The sequence below is a fragment of the Populus trichocarpa genome, chromosome 1, assembly GCF_000002775.5.
Source record: "Populus trichocarpa isolate Nisqually-1 chromosome 1, P.trichocarpa_v4.1, whole genome shotgun sequence".
In the NCBI taxonomy this organism is placed as follows: domain Eukaryota; kingdom Viridiplantae; phylum Streptophyta; class Magnoliopsida; order Malpighiales; family Salicaceae; genus Populus; species Populus trichocarpa.
The window spans coordinates 27,117,276-27,138,308 of record NC_037285.2 but is presented as its reverse complement, the minus strand read 5'-3'; the positions used below and the strand labels follow the sequence as shown (position 1 = coordinate 27,138,308).

At 35.5% G+C, this 21,033-nt stretch overlaps 2 protein-coding genes, 1 long non-coding RNA gene and 1 pseudogene across 9 annotated transcripts; 2 read left to right on the top strand and 2 right to left on the bottom strand.

Annotated features, from left to right (window-relative positions):
- Positions 1-3,332: 3,332 nt before the first annotated feature.
- LOC7467974 (zinc finger CCCH domain-containing protein 55) lies at positions 3,333-8,247 on the top strand. 7 transcript variants are annotated; one of them, XR_008057996.1, is made up of 10 exons: positions 4,472-4,617; positions 4,766-4,808; positions 5,166-5,342; positions 6,351-6,527; positions 6,610-6,701; positions 6,841-7,098; positions 7,171-7,306; positions 7,432-7,621; positions 7,730-7,771; positions 7,876-8,247. XR_008057996.1 is itself a non-coding variant. In XM_052448862.1 (7 exons), exons 1-7 carry the CDS (start codon positions 3,608-3,610, stop codon positions 7,604-7,606), a joined length of 2,025 nt encoding a protein of 674 aa, XP_052304822.1. In that variant the 5' UTR covers positions 3,334-3,607; the 3' UTR covers positions 7,607-7,623. The 7 variants fall into 7 exon arrangements, 1 of the variants encoding a protein (XP_052304822.1); XR_008057995.1 differs by lacking the exon at positions 4,766-4,808 and having other exon boundaries at positions 3,333-4,617; positions 6,365-6,475; XR_008057994.1 differs by lacking the exon at positions 4,766-4,808 and having other exon boundaries at positions 3,333-4,617; positions 7,225-7,306.
- Positions 8,248-10,464: 2,217 nt separating this feature from the next.
- LOC7467975 (uncharacterized) lies at positions 10,465-13,107 on the top strand. Its single transcript, XR_002976894.2, has 3 exons — positions 10,465-11,347; positions 12,579-12,639; positions 12,731-13,107. It is a non-coding gene; the product is annotated as an uncharacterized LOC7467975 (long non-coding RNA).
- A 474-nt stretch (positions 13,108-13,581) lies between these two features.
- On the bottom strand, positions 13,582-15,608 carry LOC112326801 (glucan endo-1,3-beta-glucosidase-like; annotated as a pseudogene).
- Positions 15,609-17,125: 1,517 nt separating this feature from the next.
- Positions 17,126-18,956, bottom strand: LOC7478511 (glucan endo-1,3-beta-glucosidase). The gene is made up of 2 exons (XM_002299755.4): positions 18,789-18,956; positions 17,126-18,180 (listed from the first exon to the last, which is right to left on the bottom strand). Exons 1-2 carry the CDS (start codon positions 18,892-18,894, stop codon positions 17,234-17,236), a joined length of 1,053 nt encoding a protein of 350 aa, XP_002299791.4. The 5' UTR covers positions 18,895-18,956; the 3' UTR covers positions 17,126-17,233.
- Between the last annotated feature and the right edge of the window lie 2,077 nt (positions 18,957-21,033).

The window sequence follows — 21,033 nt, the reverse complement described above, 5'->3', positions numbered from 1 at the left end:
GTTTTACCTTATATTTCATCTCTTGATCGCGTGGATACAGTTAGAAATATGTTTTGGATGGAAATACTGGTGTATATATATTGTCTGAATTGACTCTAAAATCATTTTCCTTTCGGAATAATCTCGTGTTCTTCTTATCTGCAATTTCTTTTATGTCAGAAGAGCAAGGGAGGCTAGCTGCTTTGAATGACGCGTTGATGTAGGTGGGCAATCTCCATGCTTCTGAGTAGGTATTGCTAATACTCCACGCTGGTTGACAGAAAATAGAGGTAGGTGGACAGATTGCCAGTGTGTACACCCACAGTTCATTCAAGCACGACTCGATCGATCACCTTGAAGTGTCATAGCTCGTCTTCTTGTCATGGTAAATAGTTTGTCGATGTACAAATGCATTCATTGTGTTCGTTGGATTTTGGCTTGCTTTCTTCGCCTCGTGCTAAAAGATAATGGTTTCTTTGTGCGGGCGGGACTCATGATCAGCAGCTCCTTGACTGATAGGTAAGATTTAACTTGTAAGTTCTTAAATCAGTTGAGATAATCTTAGCCGATGCATGCAATGTACCGGCGTAATATATAGCTGCTAGTCCATGCTTAGTGTTACTTTTCATTCCAAGTTTAGCAACCCAGAGTAGAGTTATAGGCGTCGTGGAAATTTATGTCTGGTGACTGGTATGGGGAAATCGTGTTTCCTTTTGTGTCTGCGATATCATTTTAAATGTGCAACACACGACATAAAAGAAATTGCACTTGCAATTATAATGCTCTCTTTTTTCCTTTTTTCTTTTTACACGACACGGGAAACATTTATAATGCAAACTCAGGTGATAAAATCATAAAATCATAAATACAATTTTTTATTTAATTATATATTGATAATTTTAATTAAGTACTAAATAATAATATAATACAATTAAAATAAAAATAAAATAAATAATATAAAAATTCAAGTATCTTAAAATACACAAAAGGTAAAATTATTAAGGTAATCGATCAGCCGATTTCTAAGAAATCTATAACTAGTTGATTGTTTGTTCATACAAAACCAAGAAAATCACTTATCTTGTATTTTTTATAAACTTGTAAACTTGGTTTGATTTTATTGATTTTGCATAAATCAAGTCTAATTTTATTAATTTTTAAGTTTTTAGTTTGATTTTATATCAAATATATATAAATAACTCGTAAAATCAACAATGTTCAAAGGTAACTTTGAAAGGTATAACTCAGCTGGTCAGGCTCAATATTTGCTTTTTAAAAGTCACTAGTTCGAGTCTCACAAATCTCATGACCACTAAAGACTTACATGATCGTTAACTTCAGAGCTTATGAGATTAGTCAAGGTACGTATAAATTGACCCGAACACTCACGTTAATAATAATAAAAAAAAAACAATGTTGAAAGGTTTGCCGTGCATTATTAATCACAGTACTCTAATTCAAATAATGTATTCAATCTTCAATAACCAAAACCATCGCATTGAAAACTGATATCCACGGGTAGCATTAAAAATTAACAGACAGAACCGTTTGGTTTGAAATTTTCAATTTTATAAATTTTGGTTCTGTCGGGTTTTTAAGACAGAAATCAAATTGAACCAACCGCTAGCTACCCTGTTTATGATTGTCTTGACATCTTTAGCATGAAAGAATTCATGGTTTTTGCCATGTCTAATTAGTGAACCATTGCCCAACAAAGAAAAGCTTGTTTGTTATTATATTAACAGTTATTTTTTAAAATATTTTTTATAATTTATTTATTATATTAACATATAAAAATAATCAAGAGAATAATTTTAAAAAAACCCTTAATTTTGTCAAAAACATTTTTCCACGACAAAAACAAAAGAGATTGACAAGTATGGAGAGATCTGGTCTGGTCGGTATAGTTGCCACCCCACCCGGTACTAAAAACAAACAAAAGTTGGGTTCAAGAACAGGCTCGTATGGACAAAAGTATTCCTCTGTATTTATATATATATATATATATAAAAGAAGATGGAGTTGGTTGGGAAAAAAAGTATTATCTTATTGATAGTAATATTATATATACGGAGAGTATATATAAAGTATGCCGTACGCACCACTTTACCAGAAAAAAGATGAATTTTTTTATACTTTTGTATGGGCCAAAGTATATACCAATCATCAGTTATTGATGTCTTTTTAGCCACCTTTTATTTTTTCAAAAAATATATTTATCAGTGTAGTATTACTATAATAAATAAATAAATAAATAAATACATGAATATTCATGATTAAAGATATAAACCACGGATGAGTATTGATTCAAATGGTTTAATTTCTACAGAGAAATTTAAATGCATTGAATTTTTTTTTCCAAGATTTTAAACCGAATCAAATAAAAAAATTAAATCAATTAGCTGAATTTAATTCAATTTTATATTACAAAAATGAATGAGTTCAATTTAATTTATGAGCCTTATAATTGAGCAATTTGTTTTTATTTAATTGATTTTTAATTTATAATGAGTTTTTTCGGTTTTATTCAAATCTCTTGTATTCAAAAATAATTTGCCAATAATTATTATATAAATTTATTTTTAAAATAGAAACATATATAAAGATAAAATAAAAAAATTCATCACTTTTGCTGAATATAATTTGAATATTTCTTGTTAGAAAATATTAGGTTATTTCTTGCATTACTTTGAGTTGAATTAAAACTTTTTAATGCAAAAAAAAAAAAAATCAAAAATCAAAGGATAAAAAAATTCACACAAGAGTTTTTATAATCTTACCTTGTCGACTTGACGAATGCTAAAAAAAGTAAAAAAAAAAAATATGACAAAAAAAAAAGTTAAGATGTACAAGTAAAAATACAATTTGAATAATTGATAAAAACTTGATTTGTTTTTTTTTTAAATATTAAAATAACAATTTATTAGATCGATCAAGGTTAACTTATGACTTGAGTTACAAACTCAACTCAGTTTAATAATTTTATTTTTTTAAATTATTTTTCACCTAATTATATAATAATAAAAATATATGCTTGCAAAATCAAATACGAATAAAATATTGAAATGTTTATATAACACCACAATAATTTATAAAAAACAAATCAAATTAAATCATGAAGATCAGTTGAAAATTAATAAAATATTAAATGATAAAATAGAAAATAAAAATTTAAAAAAAAAATTCAAATTATAAAAAAAATCTCATGGGCACAGCACAGATGATTATAAACTCTTTTAATTGTATTCTACCTAATCATTTCAGTATGTTTTGTAATTTGTAATATAATTATAATTTTTTTTATAACACACACACACACACACACACACACACACACACACACACACACTCCTTAATTCAAGTCCAAACCCGCTCGTTTCTCTTCAAAACCCTGTGTCTCAAAATCTCTCGCTTTTCCTCCTCGAGTTATTTACTTGTTTTAAACAAACAGAGAAAAAACAAATATGCACACAAACCTCTCCCACCCACACACACACAACAACAACCACTTCTCTCATTTTGCTGGCTCTCTGCTTCCATGTCTCTCTGGAAGTGAAATTGTAAACCACCACCACCATCAACACACACTCTAATAAACATAAACATAAAAATCCTAAAAAAAACTGCCATGGATACTCATGAGATAACTAACATACTGTTAACGAAACTCAAGAGTTTAGATCCAGAAAACGCCTCTAGAATTATGGGTTTTATTCTCATACAAGACCCTACTGAAAAAGATTTGTTACGGTTAGCGTTTGGCCCTGAAACCCTCTTGCAAAATGTAGTCTTCAAGGCAAAAATCCACTTAGGACTCTCTACTAACACGTTATCTACACCTTCTACACCCTCTTCTCCGTCACCACTCAATCCCATAGCAAGGCCTTGTAATAACACCAACCCCTTTCCACAATCTTCTCCTAGAATCACAAATAATGGTTCTTTTCTTGACTTTTCAAAAAACCCGTCTCCAAATCCTTGGTCCGTTCACGGGCTGCCAAATAATAGTGACAGTAAGAGTTCAATTAGCCCAAAGAGCAGTCCTTTTTTGTCCTATGATAATATACGTTCTGGGTCTGTTTTGGTGCCGCCATTCTCGAGAAATGGTGGTAATGGCGGTGGTGTTTGCAGCAATAATAGTGCCGATTTCCTTGGCGAGTATCAGTCAGATGATCATCTGTCGTTCTTCGATGACCCCTCTTCAAAAAACGAGGACTTTATGGACCAAAGGGTTCAGATGGGTGGTTATTCAGTTGCTAATGGAGATGTCCATTTGCATAGAAGAAGGTTTTCAGAGAGTGATGCGTGTTCTGGTGCTGAGGATGGGGGTTTTGGTCTCCGGTATAGGCAGTGCCTGTATTTTGCTAGAGGGTTTTGCAAAAATGGAGAAAGTTGCAAGTTTGGTCATGGTGATGAAAATATGGCTGAGGTTAATGTTGGTGGTGCTCTTGTGAGTTCACCAAGGGAAATGGAGGAACTTTATTTGCAGCAGCAAGAGGAGATGATGAAAAGGAAGGCTGTACAGCAGCAGCAAGAGGAGATGATGAAAATGAAGGCTGTACAGCAGCAGCAGCAGCAAAGGTTGGCTTATAACAAGCACATGAATTTTCTGTTGCTGCAACAAAATGAAGCCGAGAGGTATACATTCAAGATTACCACTTTTGCTTTTAGCATGCCCTATCCTTGCATAGCGTGTCAAGATTTTCAATTTCGATATGTTCTAGTGGTGAAAATTTAGTCTTAATTTGCTATGTGTCAATTTGTGGGCATTATTGTTTAATTGAAGAATCCCTTACGACTATGCAAGATGAGACCAAGATGCCCCATAGGTACGTATTTCCATCTTTCAGCATGTTTTTATTGTCTATTTTTTGGCTGGCCAAAGAAAGAAAGAGTCTTTTTTTTTTTTTTTTATGGAGGTAGAGAAAAATAGTCATATCGAGTACACAAAGAAAGGAAAAGATTAGAGAGAAACGAATCTTGTTAATCTAGCTAGTTTTGGTTATGGATTCGTTCCTTTTCTTGTCTATATTCTGTTCTTGTTTAATGGATGATTTGATGGAACTCGTCATGCGCATGATTCTCTGCTTAATGATAAACACTCCTGTCCTTTTAATTTGACGTTTTCCTGGAATTTTAATTATGGGTTGGGTAATGGTGCAATTTGTGGATGTCGATATTTGCAGATTTGGCGCAGCAATGATGGGTGATGAATTTTACAAGTTTGGCCGGACCCGTGGTGGAAGGAATGACTTTTTGGCAATGGGAATGGCTGAAAAGGCAAATTCAGCATCTAGACAGATATACTTGACATTCCCAGCTGACAGCTCTTTCAAAGATGAAGATGTTTCAAATTATTTCAGGTAAATTACCACTTTTCACCTACTCTTCTTAAATTATCAATTTTGGTTATTATTTTTGGTTTACTTAGACAAGTAATACCTGGAGGTAAGTGCCAGGGACTGGCTAGAATGTCTGCAAAACGATGAAATCATGCTTATGCCAAAGAAATTTAAGCACAATTTATGAAGTGTACATGGTAGAAAGTCCTATTGTTAAAAGTTAAGAATATTGGTAAACTTTATGCTGCCAATTGCCATGAAATTTTTATTGGTTTGAGGGACGGCTTTTGCAATCAGTGCATTCCTCTGACTGATGATGGTGAAGGGGCTTGATGCCTTGGTAGTTTAGGACTTCAACTTGGGATTTCAATCTTTTTCAATAAAATGAACTGCTTGCATTCCATGTTGCATATATGTTTTGGTAGAAAGTGAAGTAAGTTTGCCTGGTTCTCTTGAGAGTACATTTTGGCTTGCACCTTGTTTTATCTTAAGCCATGCATGTCAGTACCAAAAGTCTCCATGCTACGTGTGGTTTTTATTTCTAGTTAGCAGCGTGAATAGCGTTATACAAGTGCTTTTATAATTTGCATGGCTTCACTCTATCATGTTTGCATCTGTTATTATATTGGCTGGAGATAGATGAGAAATGAATGTGCATGCCTAGTTGAAAAAGAAAAAGACAAAAAAAGGAAAAGCTGTTAGTCTACTTGAAGAAGGAAGAAGAGAATATATTGCTAAGCTGTGGAGGTGAGGATTTTAAGACTGTAGGTGTGTGTGTTCGTAGTCCTGTTCTGGAGTTGAAGGGATAGGATTTAGGATTTTGAGTCTCTTGACTGTTCTTGATAATCAGAGAATGAAAATAGTGATCGCTATTTGTATTTAGTCTGATTTACAGCTCTCTTCTCTAGAAATTTTTTGGACATGAATTTGGAAGAGGCAAAAAATTGTGATATAACTTGCTTTGTTCTCAGTTGCTGAGGCCACTGCCGAGCAATGTCATTAAAATATTTTCGTTTTATGTTTTTAAAGTTCTTTTGGACCAGTTCAAGATGTCAGGATTCCATACCAGCAGAAGCGAATGTTTGGATTTGTTACATTTGTCTACCCAGAGACTGTGAAGGAAATATTGGCAAAGGGAAACCCTCATTATATTTGTGAGTCGCGTGTGCTTGTCAAGCCATACAAGGAGAAAGGAAAAGTTGCAAAGTATAGTATCTATTTATCAGTTGTTGTTATCTTTACTGTCTCACTTCTGGCATTTATGATTTACTTGTCAATGAAACAACAGCAGGACGCAACAGTTACTGGAGAGGGGGGGTTTTTCACCTGCTTCAAGCCCTTCAGGGTTTGATCCTAGAGAGCTATGTGATCTTCACCTTGGTCAGTAAAACATAAACAATCAAGCATGGACTTTTTAGAAGTATTTTTTAATATATTTATTTCCTTTTTCATCATTTTTTCTGCTGTCAAAATCATAATTTTTTTCTTGATTTATCTTTGTTTAATTTCTCTTCTACAGGAGCAAGAATGCTTTATAATACTCCAGAAATGATGCTGAGAAGGAAATTGGAGGAGCAGGCAGAGTTGCAGCAAGCTATTGAACTCCAGGGGAGAAGGTTAATTAATCTGCAACTTCCAGACTTGAGGGGAGATCATGCACATCATCACCAGCATAGTCTCTCTGTTGGTGCTCCCATTTCTCTGCCCACTCATCATACTCCCATCAATCAAACTGATATTCTAACCTCTGATGGCAAGAATGAGATAACATTAGAAGGTTAGTGTTTGAAACATATTAGGTCAGAGATGGAGAAGCTTTGGTACTACTAATGTAACTTGCTTTTGGCAGACAATGGGAATTGCTCAGGGGCCTCTAAATCCACCCTTGTTCCTGTTGCTGCAGAGAATCTTCAGGATGAAGTGAATGCAGCTTGCATTCAGAACAATGACACTGTTAATTGCAAGGTGGAGAGCTTCACTGAAAGGTATTGAATTGCAGACTCAGTAAGGTTCACCTGTTATATCAAAATGCCATTTGTGATTCTTCTTTAGATCTGAACACCCCCCCCCCCTATTATTTCCCCCGTATGTTCTGGTTTGTTTTTTGTAGCCATGGAAGCAATTTCGAACGTGATAGCCTCACAAAATCTTCTGAGAATCAGCATCCGGACATGTCCCCATCTCGGGCCGAAGTTGAAGAAAGCAATGAGTTATCTGTCTCTTCGTGTTCTGAAAACGACGCATCAGTACCCACCACATCTACCAGCAACGAGGCTTCTAATTGAGTTCTAAATGCCAAGGTTCTACCTGCTTGCTATAATTTGATTCAATTGAAACAAAAGGTTATTTCCAATGGACAATCCTTTTTTCTGATTGGTTATATTTTGGATGTGGCTAATGTTTTGTAGGTAATAAAGTTTAGTGTGGCCAAAGAGATTAACTTAACTAGGGTAAGGCATCATTCCTCCATTTGAATTCTGAGGCGACAGATGTATGAACTTCTGTTCAAATGATTTCTTTATGATATTGGATTGTTGTTTGTTTGTCCATGCAGAAAAATAGAGAAGCACATAGAAGGAAGAAAGATCCTGTTGATGTATAGCCTATATGATACCTGCGCTTGATGGTAGATCCGCAGAGATTACCTCAGCTAGATTACCATCCTTGTCATCAATACGATACTACTAACAGCAACTGCATTTTACATACGTGGTGGACGGACGAACTAGTTTGAGTAGGATCTTCTCTTAGCTACTTCTTGCCCTGTTGTAGGTTGTGTGCTGGACCACAGACTGTAGCTGGACTTCAAATATCATGGCTCTTGTTATTATGACAATTACACGCTTACAATCTCTTACCATCGTTGTCTTATAATTGTTGAACACTAAGCAGCCTTTTAAACGGTGTTAAGAGGATCAGAATTCAATGCGTAGTTGTCATGCTGAGTAGGATATGCAAGAAAAAAATGGTCCTTTCCTTTATGTTTCCAGCTTGACGTTGGTGCATGATTTATGTTAATCGAAATTAAAACTTCTATCCGCTTTGGAATCATTGAAGAAAGTGAACTAAAAAGAGAAGGAAGGTTGAAAAAAGTGATGGTGAAATTTGCTTCTCTCTTTCGGATGATCAAGGCACACTCTCTGGGACTCTTTTGTCTCATTTTGTTACGTCAGGTCAACATGTGGGGAAAGGGCCACTCTTGTCACATGGGTGCTGACATTGTTGAAAGATGCTCTGGCTATCCCACTCATTTCCCTCTCAGCTTTGTTGAAATGTTTGTTTTTAATTCTCGTGGTTTATTGGTACTTGACTGGATCCCGTGTGTTCTGGTATGGTTTTGTGGAAAATGGCAGTTCTGCATGTGCTTCCTTTGTTTCTGCCATCTCTTGTTCGTCATCAGACTTTGCCTTGCAACTCCACATTCTTGAGCTCCATTCAAGTCCAAGCATTAGTCCCAAATGATATCCGCCTAAATATGCGATCGCTAACATATAAAGAAGGATTAGGATTGCAATGCATGCTGCAGCTATGAGCAGTCTTGTAACCTAAGAAATTGCAATTAGTTTAGATTGCGACAAGAGTATAAATAAAGCTAATTAATTTCCCATGATTGATCAAATTGTCTGCCATAGGCTAGGCCCCAGTCCTTTGCCCGTATAAGATCATGTCTGGAGCAGTATCTTCTCCAACGTGCATAGAGGAGCTTATGGACCACCGCAGTTGACTAGTCTATATCAGTTTTATGTTGTATACAGATATCTTGTCAAGTAGTCTTTAGATGACATTGACTCTCATTTCCTGTGTTGTTTGTGATGTTAACAAGTCATCTGCATCTAATTTAGTTGCCCGCTTTTGGTACAGATATGACACCCTCCCCCCATCAAAATGCCTGCTTCTGTTTTCTCAGTTGTAAATGAGCTTAATTTACAGTGATCATGGCGATGTTTTAACCGTTCCCAAGTTCTCATACCAACCTTATTTTTGTCTTCGCTCGCGTTTCATGTTCATGGAATGAACGCCATTTATTCACCTTATTTGAGATTTTTCCTGACAAGTTTAAGAAAATAATCATCCAAGGATACACACCTCATTGACCAAAAAAAAAAAAAAAAAACCCCGAACAAGATGATATCCTCACTAAGCAAGAAGATAAACAAAGAAAAATATATATTACCATTACCATACTATACTAAAAATACTTGGAAAACTTAATGAAGTTTCCTTTTTCTACTCTCTTTTTTTGTCCCTCAATTTCATTCTAAGTTTTTTTTTTTAACAATTATTTGATGGTTTTTGGACCGAAGAAGTTAATTGAATTACATCAGGTAACTTTTATATGATTTGATTTCAAATCCAGGATAGACAAGGAGTATGGTCGATAAGTTTTTTTCTTGTTAATTTTATTATTTTTATCTCTATTTTATCCTTAGATTTTTTTTACCTCTCGTCCGGGTTGTTTTTGGATTAATAAAGTCGATTGAGTTACATCGGGACAACTCCAACACGATTTAACCTTAAACACGTGATAGGCAAGATGTTGGGTTGTGAGTTTTTTTTCCTGTTAATTTTATCATTTTTTCTCAATTTTTTTTCTTAGATTTTTTTTACAGGTCTACTGAGTTGTTTTTGAACCGGTCATGTCAATTGCATCATATTGAGCCAACTGTCACATAAAAACTCGAATCATGTAAAAAATCAAATAGAAAGGTTTTAAAGTTAACTAATCAAACTAGGTTTTACAACAATATTAAATAGTTATGTACAACCTCAATATTTTTATTATATTTAAAAAGAATTAATTTTACCCGCGAATTGTGTAAACTAGTTAATTACAGTGTCATCTAACAGTCAACGAGAGTTTTCGAATGAGAAAAAAAAATCAGGGAAAGAAATTGACCAGTCTATCCCTTCCACTGATAGTATGATATGGAGGTTCAACAACTTTATACCGCAGATAATTATGTCCATCTGTTTCCACCAAGATCGATCGATCGATTAAATGCTTATATGAAAAACTATCTTGGCAATGTAAAATTGGACTTTCGATACATTTCTTGAAGAAGGGACTTTCAATATATATACTTTTTAATCAGGTAAAATGGCTTCCCATCATTTGAAAAGAGAAAAATCAAGCAAGCATCGGCCGAAAGGAGAAAAGAAGAGCTCAGATGGTCAAGTGGGTCAGATCCAAATTAGGCAGTGATGAACCAGAAGAATGCAACCCAGCTTGAGCCCACCTGCCAGAATCACTAATAAGTGTGTGTCTGTGTGTCCAATCAACTGTGAAAAGACAGATAGGAAATTCGGCATCAAAACAAGATTTTCTGTGATGGTCTTGTTTTAGGAAGTGAAGTTCCATACACCCATTATTGCAATTCACAGCATGGCCCAATATATTCCAAATAATAGCTGCAGCTCTGTTTTTCTGTCTTAAGAGACAAGCCCATCCTCTTCCGAATAACAGGCACTGGACAATGGGCTGCATCCATTTAAACCTTGGAAAAAAAGAAAGCTAAGAATTTTTCTGATCTATTTAATTATTTATAACTCTTTTGGAGATATTATGAACCTGACATGCTAACTCTTGTGATCACAGAAGCAACTTTTAGCTACTGGACAATGAAGTTGCTCTTTTGTTTTGCTTTGCGCATGATACCAGCTCTATGGAAACACATGTTCCTTCCCTTCCAAGCGCTATGGTCTGATCTTGATGGCACTGTAAGAGGCTCGTGAGGAGGGTGAGAGAGACTTTCACATTAATGGCCAGGCAAATATCCGCACCAGAATCCACAGCTATGATTTTGTTTCCATCAGAGGAAGATGCCCTCCTGTCATGGTTTTTGGAATTTGCTTATCTGCTTGCCCATGATCTACCAAGCTATACCTTCCATGATCAGTCATGCTTGTATATAAAGTTGTTGTTCTGTTCACTCAGGGGTCACACCATATCAGATTTCACAGTAAAGGGGCCACCATAAAGCAAGAAGAGTGCAGTTCTTGCTTGATATAACACCGTGATTTCCGAGGTTAGTCCATACAACATTATTGAAGAAGCTTTTCGCTGTTTGTTGAAATCTTGAAGCTCTATGTATAAAACCAAAGATCAAACACTCTCTTTACCTTCTAAATTTTCTCCCTATCCTCCTCTAAACTAATGCCATTCAGAGCTGCATGGAGTAAGCTAATTTTGTTCTCCTCCTCCTCTTTTTTTTTTTTTTTTTTTTAAATTTTAAATTCGCCAGTGTATCTGTTACGTACGATGATTCCAAATGGAGGTCCTTGGGTGATAAATGGGCTATATGTCTAATAGGGGAATCCTGTCTCAACACGTTGGGGACATGCTCACATGCTCCAGTTAGGTCACTAGATGGGCCAAGTCTTAAGAATCAGTGAGATGCCCATCCAATAATAGTAGCTTCCTTTTTGTTTTTCTCACCCCACGAGAGTTTTCTTCACTTGGACACTAACACATCAGTCCCTTCATTAACATGTGATTTCATATTACTTATTAGTAGTAAGCAGTGATCATATCGTTTGCTTTGATTTTTGTGAGTAAGGAAGTTTAATTCTCATCTATGTCATAAATGGTATTTCTCAGCATTCTAGAAAGCTGCGTTTGAGTGTTATTCGATCAATGATATGCATCTCGGGGAAAGACTCGAGCCTGAGTTTAATGTATTACACTTTGGCAGCAAGCCTCCCTAATGGACATTGCATACGAAAGATTTGGATCGAGTTGTTTTTCTCTAGTTAAATTTCAAAGTGGATGCTATTTTTCGTTCTTCTTTCTAGTTTTGCAAACTTAAGTTCGGGCACACATGGTTCAGGAACTGGGGTGACATCAAATAGACCAGAAAGAACAAGTCAAGAAATGGTTAATGCATACATACATGCGAACATATAACGTCAGGCACCATAACCATGGTATAGCATGGTTTAAAACCAAACACAAACAACAGGCACATGATCCAATTGTAGAAAGCCAGTAGAAAGTGTGAGATCTTCCTGTGGGTGTCCATCTAACTTATTCACATTTAACGAGGATGTTTTTGACTAAATAAGTGGGTCTTGGACAGAAAAGTTTATGGAGACAGGGCTCTGAAGGTACATGCGTTAGGAAACAATGTTACAGATATGATGGAGAAAATTGAAGACAGTTAATTTAAGGAACAAATATAGGGGGACAAATGCTTGGGAACATTTTATGTCTTGGTATTTTTCGAATAGTAGTAAATTTCTTTCATTTTGTTCCTTCAGGAATTAACTTAATTCTAGAGCATGGACAGCAGCAACGGCACCTCAAGCAATTCCTTCTCAGGTTCCCTTGTTTTTTCTTTTTAAAATTCAATTTTCTTGCAATTACTGTTTGTAATATTTGGTAACATTAGAGTATCTTCTTGGAAATATAGGAAAAAACCCTTCTGGGCTGGAAGCACTGCAGAAGCAGCATGAGGAGAAAACCAGAAAGGTTGAAGAGCTGAAGAGTCAAATCGTTTCAGTGAAGCTTGATCTGGAGAAGAAAAGGAAGGATGCTTTAGAGGATAAAAAAGAAGTTTTCAAGAGCTTGAGTGACAAATACAACAGCCTGAGAGAGGAATACAATACTCTGGCTGAAAGGTCCAGTGAATAGTCCACAGAGCTGTTTCAATATTGCATGCTTTTATCATCCCGTTTTATGCAGCTACCTGGAAACCTATGCATTAGATTGTAAGATTTGCTTCCTCTTCTGCATAACTTTAACTGTTTCTATAAAATTCTCCACATTACTGGGAGACATTTAGAGCTAGTACCACATGTTAGCCTATCTTACAATTTCATCATGTATGCCATGTAAATCATGCAGTTCATCACCAAAATGTCATACAATATGGTAATGGATTTGGGCTAACGAGCATCGTAGCTATTTTCTCACCAAAGTAAAAAAAAATCCTATCTGAAAGGAGCATTAATGGAAGTAGTTGATTGGAAGTTTTAGAAAAGTCGTTGTACTCAAATGAAGAAAATTAAAGTCTATATACTCAATTGAGAAAAAACATAAAGTTAATGTACTAATAATGTAATCAACAGGATTTCACCAAAGCAGTATTTTCAGCCACCGAAAAAAAGAACCATGGAATCACCCTGTAAGAGAAGATTCTGAGGTGGCTTAATTTCCAGGATCCATAATACTATTAATGTTTCTATGGCATCGACCTGATGTTTTCAAAATCTAGAAGCTGCAAGTGCCAAGTATATATATATATATCATCTTTTAGCTTGGATCACCATTCTTGCAGTAGCATAATAAAGAAGAGAATTGCATGGTCTCATCAAAAAATAATAGACTGTCAATAAGTTTAGCCTGGATCGATGTACAGACAATTGCATGAGCGATACCAGTAATTACCAAAGCTTTTCTTTCTCTAATTTCCTAAAAATCATCTCTGTGTCCCCAGTGAATTGATCTTCTGCTTCTATTTGGACAATCTCGCTTCGGATTATCCGTCGTGGATCATATGCTCTTGCAGAATTTTGAAGATTATTAAGGCTTGGGCCACGACTATTAATTAGTCTCAGATGCGGCGTTCACAACTTCTCTGCCCACTTGATTGATTACTCTCGGAGGATAACTATTCTGGCATATTGGATTGCCAGCTTGATCTGTTAAGCGCACATTTGTAGTAACTCTTCGATCATCGACGCTATTCGTCCCTGACAAATACTCATGTCACAGAAACAATATTATTAGAAATTGAAAAAGCAACTTCCAGGAGGAAAAACCAAACAGAAGATCAGAAAGACCAGACAAAGTTGTTAAAAATTACAATCAAAATGTAAAATGTTAAAACTAACAAGTTTTATAGGAGCTCATACCAAAGCATTGGCCCATGAGCAGTTTATAGTATAAACAAGTAGCACCCAAGTGTTTCTTAGGGTTAATCAGTAGCTATATATATACATGTATATGTATAGATTAAGGGTATACGACATAGGAAATATTAACACATAACAGAACAGGAAAGGGCCGCCGAATGCAATGCTCCTGTATGAAAAGTAAAATAAAAAACAGTAGCACTGCCAACTCTAGGAAATTACAGGAATTACCATTGATCTAAATCACCGGAATAAATTTGTTTATGAATCTAAAACAACAAAACAAATAAAGGCATCCCTTGATCAAGATAAAAATTCCATGATCAAGAGCATCTTATTTAGTTTGTTACTCAAAAATAATAAAAATTCTTGTAAATGAAACAACAAACCACAATTATGTGGTAGTAAAACCATGAGCGGAAAAAGGCACGCTAAAATGAAGTTAAAAATGCCTTAAAAAACATCTACTAATTAATTAAAAAAATAAAAACTGAAATCAGAACTCTTGTAAGAAAAGTGGAGCTGGTACTTGGGCTGTTTATTGGGGAAAAAGAGCCAGAATGTCTCCCAGTTTCAGCTCCACCCTTCTGGTTTTCATCAAACACGGCAAACAAATAATTAGTCTCAATTGATCGTCGTGACTAATCGTAGCTGCATCATGCCTCATCGACGGCCAGCCAGTCTCCGATACAACTATCTCCACGTTGGAACCACCTGCTCTCTAAGTGCAGCTGAGTAGAGGGCATCCAGCGATGCATCAAAAGATTATGGTAATTCAAGCCTCCATCTTGCACTGCAGATCCTACTCAGTTAAGCAAGGCATAGCCTAGACCGACATGTTGTGGGTTATCAATATAGCTGAGGTACGTGTACAGATTGGCAAGAAGTGGTTCCCCGGTGCTTGATTGGAATTAGACTGTTGGGAAAATGTATGGACCTGCACTAGTACTATATATATGCACCTGCTGATGGAGGATAAGAAGCGCCTAACAAAGATTGCTCTCTATTGAAGTAGACACCTTAATGTTTAAATTAGCAGATGCTATGGAATTATTTTAGATGTTTTTCATTGCAGTTAGAACAAATTGAGCTGCCGCATCACCAGGCTTGACTTCCTTACCGACTGAAACTTATCGAAACTCGACGTCGATCGGGTGAGTAGGCTATAATACTGGCTTCAACCCAAATGTTTGCAGCTCATGAGGCATCAGCAAACGCCTGAAGGTTTTCATTAGGAACGCCAAGGGTAAGCTCGATATTGTTTGAACCTCTAAGAGCCTGGAGGGTTGCTTAATTTGGATCATAGATTCACATTCTGCCAATGCCATTGCTTCTATAAAAATCTACAACTTCTTGTTCAGAAGGTAGGTCATTTCCCAACCGTCCGTTGCAGACACCTACAGATTGTGCACCAGCTTTCGAGTAGGAAACAAAGTTGGATTATATCTTAGAAAGAAAATCAGTGATGAAAAAACGACAGAATTATTAAGAGAACAAAAAAGAGTACAAAGATCAACCGATGCTCATGGAGAAAAAAAAGTCTCCAAACAAGACCCATAAGCGAGAAAAAAGAAAAAACCCTAAAAGCAAACAAAACCTAAGCAACCGAACCAGGTAAGCAAAGAGGCCAACGCACAAGCAAAAGGAAAAACGTGAAAACTGTGAAAATACTTTTGCAGAATAAGTGAAGAACCGAGAAGCAGAAAAATAAAAGACTTTGATCTCTACAGACTGTTTGTTACTGTAGATCAACACTAGAAATTTGAATTTGAACAAGAAATGTTTATTGCATGAAAAACTGGATAATGATAAGGATAATTGCACTTTTTTTACAGCAATCAATTACACTGATTTATAGAAGGAAAATAAACAGAAAAACTAAAATTAAGCAACAATACTGCCACGTTTGGCTTACATTTCGCCACTACTAACAATTCACCTAAGGACTTGTTCAATCCTTTATTCTAGCAGAAATAAAAACAACACGTGAGCTGAACTGGTCTTCAAGCAACACGTCAGCAACTTAAGGCAATAAATTTCAACAAACTGAAATAATAAGAAAAAGAATGTTATATGTACTATATATATGCAAACAGTAGCTCAGAGTTACACACACATATACTTACAGTCATGATATATGCTATGTATAAAATGTAAAGAGCTAGGGCGCGTTTTGTACCTGTCACAGCTTCTAGGCCAGACACCAAGAATCCAACAAACAACAGGGAAATGGTAGCCATGGTAGTTTTTTTTTACTATAAAGAAACCCATGGGAAAGACAAGAAAAGAAAAGAAAAGAAAAGAAAAGGTAACCCTTAAAGATTCTCTTTGATGTTGATATAAAATCTTTGTGGTAGTTTCTAACTCTTCCCCTGCTTCTCAGCATGCAGAGGGAGACAGAGGTGATCATTTTAATCTTCTTCCTTCTTGAGTGAGTTTTTTCTTGATCATTCAGTTTGTCATCATCACTTTCTACCTTTGCAACTAAGTATTTTAAATAGGATGTTGTGGTCAATATGAGAAAAATTAAAGAAGCCTTACCGATGATTGTTGTTAGAAACTGTTAAGAAAATAATAATTCTTGTTACTTATTTTGATATATTTTTGGATTATTTTTTGTGAAGAATGAATTATTAGTATAAACATTTTTGGAAGTTTGATCTTTGTTAATTGTAAAAGTGGTTTTTTTTCTAAAGTTCTAAAAAATAAAACAAAAATCCAATCTTCAGAGCATACTCATAAATTCTAATTACAACCATTGAACGTTTATGATTATTGAACAGGAGATTCACCTAATTTGATATTATATGATAAAATGTTTATTAATTATATAGGTTGGACTTCTCCCGTCTCTTCTCTCTTCCTCTCTCTTAATTTAAAGCAAACAGTACAGTCTGTATACTCTTGGGAGGATCAAGCAACTTACTCAGCAACAGTCAAGAAACTAGAGATAATGTAAATAAGTTTATTGTATTTTATGAATAAGTCTGGTAGTACACGAGCTCAAACACTCTTATTCAAACCTTCATTCGGTGTAACGTACTACTCTGTTTTTTCTATTAACCAAAAGTAAGTTGGTACTTAGGCTGTTTGTTGGGGAGGAAGAGACCAAAATGTTGTTCAATTCCTGCTGCCTTCAGATTCTCATCAAACATTGCAAACAAGTATGTCTCTATAGCCTGTCCAGATCTTCTGGGAGTCCCTTGTTTCACATGATTAATCAAATTCCTGTAGAAAGTTCCTGCGTTGTCAGCCGTTGCTGCAGTCCCACCTTCAGATGGCCAACCACTTTCCGATACAACAATGTTCAAATCTGGGGCACCTGCTTTCTCGAGAGCAGCATAAAGAGAATCTAACAATGCATCAAACAAATTCTGGTATCCATATTGACCATCTTGCACAACGACACCTGGTGAAGTAAACAAGGCATAGCTAAGATCAATGCTTTGTGGGTTGCCAGTGTAGCTGAAGTAGGGATACACATTTGCAAGAAGTGGTGAGCCGTTGGTCCTTAAGAAGTTGATGATAGGGTTTATGTATGAACTTGCACTGTCACTAAAGGACCCATCCGACGGAGGGTAGGAGCTGCCCAACAAAGTTGTGTCTATCGCTGTTGAAACCTTAATTTGATCTTGTAAATTGGCGGATGCTATTGCGTTATGTATGTTCTGCATTGCCGGTAGAACGGATTGTGCATTCGCATCTCCAGGGTGTACTTCATTGCCAACAGCAATGTAGCGGAACTTGACATTGGATGAGTAGGCCACAACGTTGTCTTGAACCCAGGTTGTTGCAGCTGAGGCATCAGTAAGGGACTGAAGTTTGTCGTTGGGGACACCAAGGACGACTTCTATGTTTGATCCTCTAAGGGCTTCAAGTGTGTCTCTGTTCGGATCATAAATTCGCATCCTTCCAATAACATTTGTTTGGAAAAGACTCACAACTTCCTGATCAGATGGCAAATTGTTTCCATTCTTTCCATAACAAACCCCGATGGATTGTGCATCTGCAACATATAAACCGAATGCTGATGAGTTTAGATGTAAAAGTACTGATAGCCATCAGTACTGCGATATATACATGATGCTAGTTCTTAATACTGTTTGTGATTAAGAAATAGCCTGTAAATAGCTCTTGATGTCTTTGGACTTGGAAGCACAAACGTTATTTTCCGAACAAACTAGCTTATCAACAGAATGAAATTCATGCAACCCTTGCCGAAAAAATCAATGCTACCAACCTAGTCCATTGACTACTCCTCTTACAACAGACTTTAAGTTTATGACTATCTTCAGAGTCAAGTGAGGAGCCTGGCAAGATCAAGAGCTCAATAACTGACATTATATGTGATATAAGGATACAACCTTGGAGATTTTCTATTAATTTTTTTTTTATCTTTGTCCTGGATGTTACTTCAATGGACAATATCAAAGACCTTAGGCCCTTAATTAGTGCAAGAATTGAACACGATGCTCACTTCCGTGGATCCTTGCAAACAAAGATGGAGCTTGATCTCTAGCACATCCAAGCCATTATATATATAGATGATAATTAAGCCAAATACTACCTAAAAATTATCATCTTGTGAACAAACAAATTTGCATATACACATACCTGAAAGTGTTAGGCGAGAAATCATCAAACCAAAAAGCAGCAAGATAGTCGTAGCCATGAATGTGTTCATTGTAGAACTTTGCAGTCTAGATGAATAACCTCCCATTTCCTCGCACCTCTATTTATAGGTGGGATAAGCAATGGCGATGATATTAAGTTCAGAGTTGAGGTCCTAGCTCTACTATCAGTAAGGACTTCTTGCCCTCTCAGCAAGGCAAGGCGGACTGAAAGATGGTGATGACACGTAAAAAAATGTGAAAAGGTCAATATCGTTCCGTCTGCCTTGATTGATGGAATGCCTAACTTTCTACAACGTCTTTGTCTTCATTAATTCTGGCTTTCCTCTTGAAAATTCTGCGGTCTGGTGTCCAGACAATATTTCTAGCAGCCTAACTTGAAGATAGGTGTCTAAATTCAACGATCCAAGTTCCAGAATATGGGAATTAGTGAGCATGCTAGCTGCAGAACAATCTAGTCAACTGGCCATACCGATACGCTTCATCTCAGCAAGCCAAGTAACTAGAACTGGAGGTCAGATGAGCTTATCGATTTCCACCAGTCTAACTAACGAACTCATTCACGTACCTGGTTAGTCATGACAAATCTCATGAAACCGGCAAGCAATTTGGTTCCTAGCTAACAAGATGTCTCCACCCATCTAGCTGTAAGACACGGTATTCTATCGTTTATGCTGCCAAGATGCCTCCTAGAATATTCAACTCTCATAGTATTTGCAGAAAAAGAAATAAATCAGCTACGCTTCCCTTCTGTCGTTTTAACTTCCATCTCACTAACCTAACATGAAACACACGTCCACTCGCATCCATTAAGATGTATGGAGGTTTTCAAAACGCAAAATTTTTATGTAAGGAGTAAGGACTATCATGAGAGACGTAATTCAATACTCTTTTTTTTTTTTTTTCATTACTCGATATTTATTTTGAAGTAATGCAAGTTAGGTAGTTCATGGATTTTTTTTCATTTCTTTGTTTTTTACTTTATTCTTTCAGTTGGAAATTCACATATACTACAAGAGCTTGGCTAATTATCACTATAGCAACAAACAGTTGGAAGCTAAGTTTTTTTTTTTTTTTTTTTTTTTTTTCACCTTGTTCTTCAAAATTTCTCAGGATTCCTTTTGTTTTAATTTATTTCATCGTTCAACAATATTGGGTTTGCTGGGTAAAGAAATTCATAATTTACTTTGATTTGTTTTCTATGAAGTTTTATAATTTATTTTGATTTGTTTTCTATGAAGTTATACCGGTCTCATGACTCGAGTTGCGAGTTTTGCTGTCGTGTTGACCCGGGTCATTTTTTTATCTATTTCTTAATTAATTAATTTTTTTGAAATTTTATTATTTAACATTGGTTTGATTGAGAATCGAACTTTAAAATTATTTTTTCTTTACTTTCTATGGAGTTATCCCATTCTGACCTAAGTTTAGCAGGTTAACCCGTGTTGACTCAAATAATTTTTTGTTCTTTTTTAATTTGATTATTTTTTCAATTTAATCCTTCGAAATTGAGTTGATTAAGAATTGAGATGTATAATTCTTTCTATTTGTTTTTTATAGATATGTCACAGTCTTATGATTGAGGTCAGAGATTAGGCCGGTGGACTTAAGTTTTTTTTTTTTTTTTTTTAAGTTGAAATTTATCATTCAATATTAGATTGAGTGAGAATTAGACTTCATATTTTATTTCGGTTTGCATTCTATGAAATTATTCCAGTTTCATGATCTGAACATAATCTAGTTTTATCTATTTTCCTTTCTTGCTTACTTATCATACAAGAATTGATTAGTGTCGTTTCAACTTAAGGAAGTACGAAGAATGCAAAATCAATGATATGAACACAAAAAAAAAAAATTTCAACAGTGTTGTAATTTATTGAATGAGACTAAGTCTTCCCTGCTGGTCTTGGCAGGTGGAAGTGTATCCTGGCCAAGCCGGGTTTAAAAAAACCGAGGTAGAGTTGATCCAGTAAATCATATGACCCTGTAATTAACTTGGGAACTAATTCTCCCAATCAATATCTGCTTTGATTTTTTTTAAAAAAAATATATATTTTTTAATTAAAATAATATTATTTTAATTAATCTTAGCTCACTAACTCATAACTTAAATCTTCCAACATATGTTTAGTAACTTTGTTTGGAAGCTGTCAACATTGTGTTAGGTTTACTTTTCAAAGGACTACACTTCTCTTTTGTTAGGGGATAACATGGCATGTTAGCGAAAT

Coding starts and splice junctions, on each gene's coding strand:
- LOC7467974 (XM_052448862.1), top strand. CDS start 3,608: ATGGATACTCATGAGATAACTAACATACTGTTAACGAAACTCAAGAGT. Junction 6,528..6,609: donor GAGAAAGGAAAAGTTGCAAA/GTATAGTATCTA, acceptor ATGAAACAACAG/CAGGACGCAACAGTTACTGG. Junction 6,702..6,840: donor GCTATGTGATCTTCACCTTG/GTCAGTAAAACA, acceptor TCTCTTCTACAG/GAGCAAGAATGCTTTATAAT.
- LOC7478511 (XM_002299755.4), bottom strand. CDS start 18,894: ATGGGAGGTTATTCATCTAGACTGCAAAGTTCTACAATGAACACATTC. Junction 18,181..18,788: donor TTCTCGCCTAACACTTTCAG/GTATGTGTATAT, acceptor TATATGTTGCAG/ATGCACAATCCATCGGGGTT.